At 33.5% G+C, this 10,676-nt stretch overlaps 1 protein-coding gene across 3 annotated transcripts; it reads left to right on the top strand.

The window, feature by feature from the left end:
• Positions 1-2,814: 2,814 nt before the first annotated feature.
• Positions 2,815-9,502, top strand: LOC111022510 (uncharacterized). Of its 3 annotated transcripts, none has more exons than XM_088116939.1 (13): positions 2,815-3,183; positions 3,277-3,384; positions 3,503-3,632; positions 3,711-3,844; positions 3,948-4,098; positions 5,014-5,192; positions 6,299-6,539; positions 7,168-7,266; positions 7,403-7,548; positions 7,753-7,860; positions 8,056-8,144; positions 8,731-9,044; positions 9,129-9,499. In XM_088116939.1, the coding sequence occupies exons 1-13, from the start codon at positions 3,115-3,117 to the stop codon at positions 9,245-9,247; spliced, it is 1,887 nt and encodes a 628-aa protein (XP_087973065.1). In that variant the 5' UTR covers positions 2,815-3,114; the 3' UTR covers positions 9,248-9,499. The 3 variants fall into 3 exon arrangements, with proteins under 3 accessions (XP_087973065.1, XP_087973064.1, XP_087973066.1); XM_088116938.1 differs by having other exon boundaries at positions 7,741-7,860; XM_088116940.1 differs by lacking the exon at positions 7,168-7,266 and having other exon boundaries at positions 7,741-7,860; positions 9,129-9,502.
• The last annotated feature ends 1,174 nt before the right edge of the window (positions 9,503-10,676 follow it).

The following is a 10,676-nucleotide window of genomic DNA, read 5'->3' as shown; positions in this document are numbered from 1 at the left end:
CCGGGAAGCTCGTTTTTGAAGGCGATGGCATCAAATTGGGAACCTACCCACGTGATCTTGCATGCTTGGCAATAGGAGTCTAATGGCCTCCCCTTCCCAATCTAATAAAATTTGTGTGTGAAATTACCAATTTGGACTTCATTTTGTTAACATATTCTCTCTCAATTTTTCTTTTATTCTTTGATGTTGAATTCTAGACGAGGTGACATGTGAGTTTTAGAATTAGGGTGAGCGTTTAATCAATCGAGTTGACTACTTGCATACAGAACCTAGTACTGATGTGCTACTTAGTCATATACACTTCGAAATTTAAGTTAGAACTTAATCAAAACAGGTGTCGAGCCAACCTTAGTAAATTTGCATATAAAAGTTGTGTATCTTCGTGAGGAACGGACTCCACCTTCTCATAAGGGAGTTTTAGAAAGCATCACTGTTGCATTTAGTTTCCCAAATTGGTTATGAGTTGAGCTCTCGTTCTATAGGTGGTTTTGCTTGTTCTTTATCCGGCTCAGCATATTTGAGTTGAAGATCGAATACGTGTCTTCTGGCGAGAGGCGAACTTAGCCTTTCATTGTTTTTAAAGCTTAAAATTTATTGAGAACTTTTTTAAAATACAAAATTAAATAGACAAATTCCAAATTTTAGGGGTTAAACTTTAAAGGTTAAAAATAAATCAGCTACTGTTTTAGGTAAGTATGAAGCTTTGAAATATGGTCCTTTGCCAAAAAAAAAAGGAAAAAAGAAAATGCTGCCATGAGAATCTGACAAGTGTTGCATTTGTGTCCATGGGATTGCTTCTCGCTCAATGGTTGAGGTGGTTCCACGTATTTCTTTAGTTTGGTTTGATTAGTTGGAATTGGAAACAAGTTTGGTTGAATTAAATTCTCTTTATTACATTTTACAATATTTTCAGAATCATTATTATTGTTATTATTATTTCATAATTTTAGTCCGAGTCAATCTAACATGTTATATTGACCCGATCCATGATGAAGTGCAAATTGTGTTAATTATAACTCATCAAGTAATTAAATTTATTAATTTTTTCATGAATAAAAATAAATTTATAGATGAGAAGTTCAAACCTTCTAAAAAAAATTGATTGATTCAAGATTTAAAGTCTTTGAATTGTTAAGTAAATTTACCATCTTTTTGAAGAAAATAACGGCAAATCAGATCAATTCATGTTTGTCCCATGAGTTAAAATCTAAATATTTGAATTATAAAGGGAATTTTTCAAGACAGCTGGATCAAGAGTGTAAAAGAATGTTTACTACAAAGGTTATATCTTCTACATATGTTTAACCAAAGTTTTAAATGTCGATGTTGATGAAAATATCGAGGTCTAATTAATTTTATGGAAATGCTCGAGGGAGGTTCGTAGAAAAATCATAAAAATCACCATTTTTAAATAAGTTAAAAATTGAAATTATTAATATTACCATAGTAGTGATCCTATTTTATCGATTTTTTTGTGATACTATAAAAATGTCGATGCACTCTTTATATCAATGTCAAATCTACGGACATATAGAAATGTCGATGAAAATTTAATATCGTGTGTTCAACATTGGTAGATGACTTTTGAAGAAATTTTACATTATACAAGAATGAGATATTATGGCTAGATGAGTCTTGGATGGCAAGGATAATAGAATTCTTATTTGAGTTTGCATAATTTTGGGGGAAACTTAATAAGATGTCGGACACAAACCAGTTTTCTTGTTTCTTGTTCTCGTTTTCATTTTATTCAGGTTAGATATCTTATAAGTGATTAAATTTAAGCTTTTGAATTCCTTGACGATTTAATCATGTTTAACATGGTGTTAGAGTATGAAGTTTGTGTTTGAACATCTGTATTGTTATTTACTCTCCCACAAGTGTTGAGTGTTTGATAAACTATAAATAATTAAATTTATTTTAGAAAAAAAAACAAGAAATCACAAAAATATTACCAACCAGGCATCTATTACTTCTTCCATGAACTCACAATTTTCAATTTGTTTGCAATAGCACAATAGATTTCCTACATTCTTTTGAAATAGGAACATTATCAAACGAGCTTGACTATTCCTGCCCAGAGGAATTGTTTGGAGTCTTGATTTTGCTGGGACTAAAATAATTATATACTTGGTTTTTAAAATTTATCATATAAATAAGTTTTTTAAGGGTAAAATACTATTTTTAATTTTTGAACAAATAAACTACATTTGAACATTATTATTAGCGTACTAAACAGGAAAAAACATTATTACAAGTCATTGGGGGTGCAAAAGGATAGTCAAACAATCGAGCTGACTGACCAGAACTGACCAAATTGAAGTTAGTCGATTAGTGGTCAGTTTGGCATTTTAAAAGCCAATCAGTTGGTTGATTGATACATCTGATGCTAGAGAAAAAGGACCAACTAACTATATATATATATACAAGACACGTTTTACCTTTTTGTTTTTAAGGTTTCCTCGACTCAGTCTCTCTCTAAGTTCTCAACTAAAGTCTCTCGCCTCTCTCCTCACTCGTCACCTCTCTCCAGTCTTAGATTTTGCCCCTCTCGCCTATTCAGATCTCTAGCTTCTCTCAAGTCTCTCGTCTCTCTCTACCCTCCCTTTAAATTTAAAAAAGTAAAACAATGACAATTTAAATAGAAATCGATCGATTGACACAAATTATAAATAGGAACCCTTTGTCACTCTAATTATTACTCTCGTAAGGATCATAAGTATCGAAATTTTTCCTTAAAACAATTCTAAAACACGAAGAGAAACCCACTAAAAAGCATAAGGAATTAGCGTTGATATCAATAAAAATATCGAAAGCTCAATTTTTATAAGATATCTATGTAAAATCAATGTAATAGTGATGTAGACAAAAACTTCTAAAAAAATCATAAAAACTTTAGAACTTCTACCTACATTCTATCATACACACAAAAATTTTGATGGGCCGAGAGCGGGTTTAGAAACCAAACACCAGGCCCAGGTCCAGGATCGTTCTCGTTCAAATTCCTCCCCGTTCTCTCCACACAGTCATCCCAAACAACTTCGCGCCAAATCAATGGCAACGGCAACTGCAACTGCTACTGCAATCAAGTGAAGACGAACTCGTGAACCTAAAATGGCGCTCTTGTGTTTTCTGCTAGATTTGAGAACCCTGCCTCCTCCCATCCTCATCGACGTATCCAATGTAAGAACACCTCACACCAATCGATTTCTCTTCGCATATTTCGGATTCAGATTTGTATAAGCTAAGCTCGACTCACGAATCTCGCGGTTTTAGTCCTTGTTGCAGCTCGCCAATCTCTACGCAATGTCATCATCATCCTCTGCTAGGATCGGCTTGTGCTACGTCTTGAAAACTGGCTCCTCTGTTCCCGACGATGCTCGTGTACGGAGACGCAAAATCTTTCGCTCAGATGATTTTGGTGCTCTTCGTTTTCTCTTAGTTTTATGAATTGTTTGGCAAGTTGAAATGAAATCGAAGTTAAAATTGCTGAATTGAACAGTTGGAGGTTGCGTGCAGTCCCGCAGGAAGAGGAAGCTTTAGTCTCCGTGACTTCCACCGCGCTGTCCAGAACTTGCCCACCGATGCCTTTATTCCCGAATTGAATGAGTCGGAAATTCTCTGTTGTCAAGGTACCTCTCGTCATAACTACTCTTTTCTGGCATTTCTGTTGAATGCTTGTGGAATTGAATTTGGTTGCTACCTAATAGATGTGAAACTGTCGGCTGTTTTAAGTGATCGAGTTCTATACTCGTGGGGAGATGAAGATGTAATGAGGAAAGTGATTGTAATAACCGGATTTGCACATTATGATTTGGACTCCCACATGCGAAGGACACTTATGGTTGGCAATTAATTTAGCTGAGCTTTTAAGATTTTAGTTCATCTTCAATTTGGAAGATAACTAAGAGTTTTTTTATTTTTACTTGCGTTTTCATTTTACACAGGAGGGGCCTAATAATAAGCGTGTTTCAGTTGAGTTTGCGATGTTTCAGCAAAAATCAAGACATCTCAATGGCAATGAAGAGGATTCTGCTGATGGACCAATGAGACGCATTTCTGACATTGTTGGCTGCTCTCTTAAATATTACCTTCCAGGTGGAACAATTGCTCTCCCCCTCATATTATGTGGAAAAAAAAAAGGTTATGGGTGGAGAAGCACAAACACTTTGGTAAAGTTTCTGTGTCGGACACTGACATTTATTGGACATGTTGGACACTTGTTAGCTCAATAGATGATGTCACACACTAGTTGTACAGAGTAAATATCGATCCGACACTTGTTAGACATGTATCACACACTTGTTTAGCATAATAAATAGACTTAAATAGTAATATAGGACAAAATAATAAATCTTTGAGAGCAAAATACATCAAAATTATTTTTTTAAGGATAAAATATATAAGTTTATTGACTTTGAATTTCCTTCCTATTTAAAAATGATATAAGTTTAAAAATATATATTTTAATAAATTTATCATTGTCGTGTCCATGTCCTAAATTTTTAGAAAATTGCATGTCACTGTATTTGTGTCGTGTTATATCCCTGAGATATATCCGTGCTAGCCTTATGACTTATGAGAGTTTATGAGATGTCATTTCTTTGGGTGGTGAGTATGCGGTGATATCTCATTCATGATTCCTTTTAATAAATAAGAAACTACAATTCCACTAGTTCTTAATCGTTGTAGGTAGAAAATCTCATGTTCACTTATAAGTGTAAAATTTTCTACCTTTCTTGATCCAATGTGAAAAATGAAGTTATTGTATGAATATTAATATTACAATCTTGATGATGAGGAAAGATGAATAAAAGGATATGATGTGACTTCATTTACCATTGGGGGTAACTAATACATATCAACATTAACCCATTTGGTCCATTAATCCTCATTATGAAATCATCATTCTTCAGTTGTCTATTGGTCTCTTCGACCATATCTTATTATCTATTGGTAGTGTATGAGCTGAAACAAGAAGCTGCATGTTAAAAATATTTTACAAACTTGCAGATGTTAGAGTATTTCAAAGCCTTGTGAGACAATGGTTACAAGACCTCAAGGATGACACGAAAGAACCATTATTAGCTTGTTTTGATTTCAAAGGAAACCTCATTTATTCCACGAACCAGATAACCTGCAACTTGTATATGCCTGTCAATCAGATGATTGATGGTTTTTCCCCTTGTCAGGTATTATTTGTCTAAACTTTTAACTTTACAATCATCAATTATAGTTGTAGAGTAATCAATTCTGCATTTTGTCTTTTACCCAAATGGCATGATCTGCTTGTAGAAATTTTCTTGAGCTCTTTCATTCACGCACAACCGACTCACTCATGCACGTGCACCGTTCCATTTTTTTTCACCAAATTGTACTGCAATAAGTTTGTGGGCTTCTACATTGCTTTCAAAATTTATTGAATGGTGTCTAACGAGACAGCTCAAGCTGAGTTTCCTGTAGTCAATTAAATCTTCTTCCACCAAAAATATGAACTTTAAGGTTTGAGTTATTGTTTAATTTTGTGGTTTCTGTTATTTCTTAACAGTATTATAATCATGCATGTTTTTGTAATTGCTTTTAAGCTCACTCAATTTTATTTAGTATAAAAGTTAGTAGTTAACAGATGCAAATTCTTTTTTGAGTTCATCTGTTTATGAGAGCATCCATGGATATTAATTTCATTTGCATGACAGTAGAGACAGTAACCTTCTTACTGCTAAAATGCTTTCTGAGAGTACCATGCTTTATCCTGATTTCAAACTGTTTAGCTTTCATTTCTTATTTTTTATTTTTTCAAAAAGAAAATTTTCTAATTGTAAGAAGTAGCTCGAACTTGAACCATATTTATTTGCAAATGTTGTAAAATTAAATAGTTATACTGTACTTTAAAGTAACTATAAGATTATGCAGATCTCAGTTAGTTTCTGAAATCTTGTTGATCGATATTGCTACTCTTATCCATGTATTTTTCAGAAACGATGGCTTAGAGGACAATTGTTGATGCTCTAATCCTCCAGTTTTTAGAAATAAGAATGATTGCAACAATTCCTTCTCAGAATTTCATCTTAGTTCATCAGGAGGAAAGAGATATGGCTTTATACCTTCACACCTCAAGAGAGTTGATGGAATTATGTCCTTTCTATGGGAATTAAAAATTTGATTTCTTATACTTCTTATAAGTAGGAATAGAGCAAAATAAAAAAAAAATAAAAAACCAAGTTGAATGGTTTTGTAGTTCTGCTCAGCACTCCTAGACTGTTGGCAAGAATTTTAACTATTACAGAAAATGTTGTAGACATGCAGATGTCACGGTATGCCATTGGAAGTCTATGGAAGAAAAGGGATAAAGGAACCTTCCTGCGCAGTCACCGGGCATATTCTGGAAACCTGTAACGTGATCGAAAATTCAACAAAAGTTGGAGAGAAAACAATCCTGGTTCTGCCGTCAACCCAGTGCCTTACCAAGCCCCAACAAAGTTCTTCACCAATTAAATTTGACATTGTACAAAGAACCAACTTGGGAACTTTATGCGAAAGTAAGTTGGCTCTGTAGCTCATCATCTTATCAATTACTCTCCCATCTGTCCTCCCCATTGACATGTTTACGATTTGGGAATTTGCCCTGAATTATCAGGGAATGTATGCTGATATTTAGCATTTGTCTGATACTTTCCTGTTCTGGTGCTCCACTATCCATGTCGTGAAAGAAGAATCCTGACATTAGTTTACAATTCTTACCCTGTTGACTGCTATGATTCTTCCAAAAATAGTATTCCAAGTTATGATTCTTCCAAAAATAGTATTCCAAGTTATGTACCAATATTGATTCTTTTTGAAGACTAGACCCTGTTACATATAGGCTTATAGACCCTGTTACAAAGGATCATTAACAATTGGTTATCTTACGCACTTCAATTTTATAATAAAAAATCCATCCTGCCTCCCTTTGAGTTGACTTGAAGGTTATGGGTTGGTGAGTTTTCTGACTAACCTGGATCATGACAGAAATAATAAAGCATCATATACTAATGCTTGCCCTTACACTTAAAGACTGGTGGACATCTTTAATTTTCCTCCCCACCTTTAATTTGTATCATCAATAAAAAGTAGTCAACTAGATCTTTCTGGAATCTATTTGTCCTAAGTTTTGACAGTTTGATGTAGGTATTATTATGGGAGCCTCCTATGTTGTGGTTCCATCATCTTTATCTGAGTTAGAATCTGCTTCAGCTGGCCCTGATCAGTTTGATTTGAACGCATTAGGTGCATGGAAAGACTATCTCTACTTGTTTGTTTCAATGTGGTTTTGGTTATATATCTCAATGAAATCACCTTATTATTCCTGCGCCCCTGGTTTCAGATAATACTGATCTTTTTTTATTCCTTCTTTATTTGATAGCTTTTCAAGGACTTTGTGGTGCTCTCCACTCACTAGATCAAGGTTTGGTTTGCCTTTCGAATTGGAATATGGAGACCTTAAAGGAATGCACTTTCCCTTCCTATTATATTCTTCAACCGTCACACAGTGGATCAATGTTTCTTAGGGTAACAATCGAATCTCTCCTTTGACATATGGAGTATTTGTTTTTCTTTGTGTAATGACAAACGTCTTTTCTTACCAACGATTTTGTGTTTTATGTATTTCTTTATTTTTATTTAGAATCTATTCTCATGTTCAACTAGTAGGGGTGCATCACAAAATTTTGGTTTTTGTTAATTTATCTCTGAATTATTAAGGGAAAATTGCAGCGTCTTGCTGGCTCTGAGGAAGTTTTGTATGTACCAGACATCAAAACTTTAATTACCGATCCTGTTAACAATGAGATTCAGAGCTCTATTTTAGTCTCATTGGAGAAGGTTGGTCTGTCTTCAACTAATTCCTTATTTGCATCTTTATATTTTTATTTATATCGAAAAATGTTGTGATTCTTATATACCAGATCCGTTTCTTCGATTACAATATAGTCTGAGGAAGTAGTAAGATGAAATTTATGATAGCCTTTTCAAATAATTTCTTCATGGGGTCTAAAATATTTTCTTTCTAACCTTCAGGTTGAACTAAAAGATTACAATCCGTTGATGCATGAAAGAGGCCTCCACCAAAAACTGAACGTTCTGGTGAAAGAAAGCTTGGAGTTCAGGTAGCAATCCTCTCATCTCCTTTGTCTATACATAGAATTTTATGTAATAAAGTTTTCACATCAGCCAAGCTGGTCATGAATCTGATGTCATTCTAATAAACTCCTTAAAACTACCCAAAGGAATCAAAATCTTTATGGCTCGATTCAGCAATATGTTCTTTTTGGTCTTCTTTCTTTAAGAATTAAACTATTCATTTTTTCACTTCTTCAAAGTACTTCTAAAATCTTAGTCAAATTTCTATAATTAAAAAAAAAAAAGAATTACGATCCCAACTATAGTACCAATCAAATCCATCTTGGTTTTCTGATAATTTCCTAGAGACAAAGATAGCACACAACATTGTCGCCTTCGATAATACTTGTGTCGCATTTCTGTGCCACATCCCCCATTTCTAGGCAATTTGTCGGGATCTCTTATCAAATCTTGTACGTCATTACATTAGATAAAAAATAGAGAAAAAAAAGTAACGTGTTGCCCATCTTCGGCATCATTATTTGCGTAGCCCTTAATTTACTTGTTGAAATTTGGATATAATGATGATTACTAGAGCTGACAAATGGGGAACTTTTTTGGTTTATATGCCAGCTCCTTAACTCCTACGGCAAAAGAGGCAACCTCCGGCAGTGAATCAAGCGGCCCAGATTGCGGAGTTGCTGAAACTTGGGAGCTGCTAGTTTCCCATGAATTCCCTGAAACATGTCCAGTTTATGTTTCCAAAGACAAATTGGATGGACTTTGTGTCTCAGTTCCAGAGGGCAACAGACAATTGGGTGTGAAAACGTCGAGAATTCTAGAGAGACTTGAAGTACCGAGAAAGAGAACCAAGGCTACATCTCCTAATACCCTTAGCATTGACTTGGTTGATTCAAATGCTCTAATGAAGCCGCTGACAGTGACAGGTACTCAAACTCAACTTATGAAACCAAATTTCAATAAACTCAAAAGAAAACGTCCATGACCAACCACCCCTCCCCCAAAAATAGACCTTTTTTTTTATAGGATGAATGAAAATGGAGAGCTTTTCTTCTCCAGCTCTTCACGCAGACAAATTCTGAGGTATGACTCAAATGATAATGTGATCCTTCATGCTGAAAATGTATGAGCTTTGTGGATATTTCTCAATAGGATAGTGAAGGTTTGCCTCCACACAAGTAAATGAGAGTTTATTCTTAGTTTCTGATGTGTTTATTTTAGTGAATAGAAAAAGAAGTGTTGGTTGGGCATACTTATTATTGCTTAATATAGATAGACAAATACAATAAAACCTTAGGCTCGATTGTAAGTCAAACTTTTAATTTTGTGTTTATCTAATCCATGTCGTTGTTAAATCGAGCATAACTCAACAGTAACGGGCACATATCTGTAATCAAGATCACACCCCCACATGTTGTACTAAAAAAAGAGTCCATGTTGTTAGCTCTCTTAGTTTTAACCTTTTGGTATATAGTTTTTTTGTTTTTGAAAATTATGTTTTTTTTATCACAATTTATTTGATATGTTTTCGTCTTAATTAAAAAACATTTAAGCTCTTAGCCAAATTCTAAAAACAAAAACTAGTTTACCTGCTTAGATTTTGAATACGTTTTCAAAAAAATATATATAAAACAAAAAATACATGAGTGGAAGTAGTGTTTACAAGTTTAATTTTCAAAAATAGAAAACCAAAACAAAAAACTGTTATCCAACAAGGTCTTTAAGGATTACAATTAAAACTCTCTCACGTGAACTTTAAATAATACACAATCTATGTGTCATGTGAGTGTCAAATAAATAAATGAAAGAGCTTGTTTTAATAGAAAAATGATAACTTAGACTTGTTTTAATAGAAAATTGATAACTTAAGGCCCGTTTGATAACCATTTTAGTTTTTGATTTTTGGTTTTTCTTTGTTTTTAGTTTTTGGTTTTCTATTTTTAAAAAACAAAAAACCAAAACATGTTTGGTAACAATTTTTAGTTTTTTGTTTTTAAAAAGTTGGAAAATTGAAAATGCATATTAGAGAGAGAATTTTATGTAGAGTAAAGATGACAATGGTGTGGGTGCGAGTGAGGATGCTCTCCCACATTCTCGTGCTCGTGAAAATTTTTAGTCTCCGTCTCCACCTCGTCTTGGGTCTGAGAGATGTTCTCGAGAAAAATTATCGGTTTTATAATTGTTTTAATTATTTTTAGAATTTAAGTATAAAAAAGTATAATAAATATATATTAATTATTTAAAAAATGGAATCGGGGATGGGGTCGGGATATGCATGCCCTATTTTTGGGACCCGACCCTACGAAAATTTTTGTCTTCCCCTAATGCAGAGACATGAAAATACAGAGAGATGTAAATAAACTTTTGGAAGATAAATTTTAGAGATATAAATACAAAGATTTAGAAAAAAATATAGTTAAAGAAAAGTTAAAAACAAAAAGAGAAAAATTTTAGAGAAAAATAATAAAGTCGAGAGGAAAAGATATATTAAAGAAAAAAAAAGAGAAAAATTATAGTGGAAACAAATTTAGAGATAAAAACAATATTCAAAATATAAT

This window comes from Momordica charantia (genome assembly GCF_013281855.1).
Source record: "Momordica charantia cultivar OHB3-1 chromosome 9 unlocalized genomic scaffold, Mcharantia_2.0 BLBB01000009.1, whole genome shotgun sequence".
Taxonomy (NCBI): domain Eukaryota; kingdom Viridiplantae; phylum Streptophyta; class Magnoliopsida; order Cucurbitales; family Cucurbitaceae; genus Momordica; species Momordica charantia.
The sequence above is the reverse complement of the archived record's forward strand: the minus strand, read 5'-3'. Positions and strand labels throughout refer to the sequence as shown.

Excerpts from the sequence above, each read along its gene's own strand:
- LOC111022510 (XM_088116938.1), top strand. The coding sequence starts at position 3,115 with ATGGCGCTCTTGTGTTTTCTGCTAGATTTGAGAACCCTGCCTCCTCCC. Across the intron at positions 3,184-3,276 it reads TCCTCATCGACGTATCCAAT|TCCTTGTTGCAGCTCGCCAA; the intron begins GTAAGAACACCT and ends TCGCGGTTTTAG. Across the intron at positions 6,540-7,167 it reads CTTGGGAACTTTATGCGAAA|GTATTATTATGGGAGCCTCC; the intron begins GTAAGTTGGCTC and ends AGTTTGATGTAG.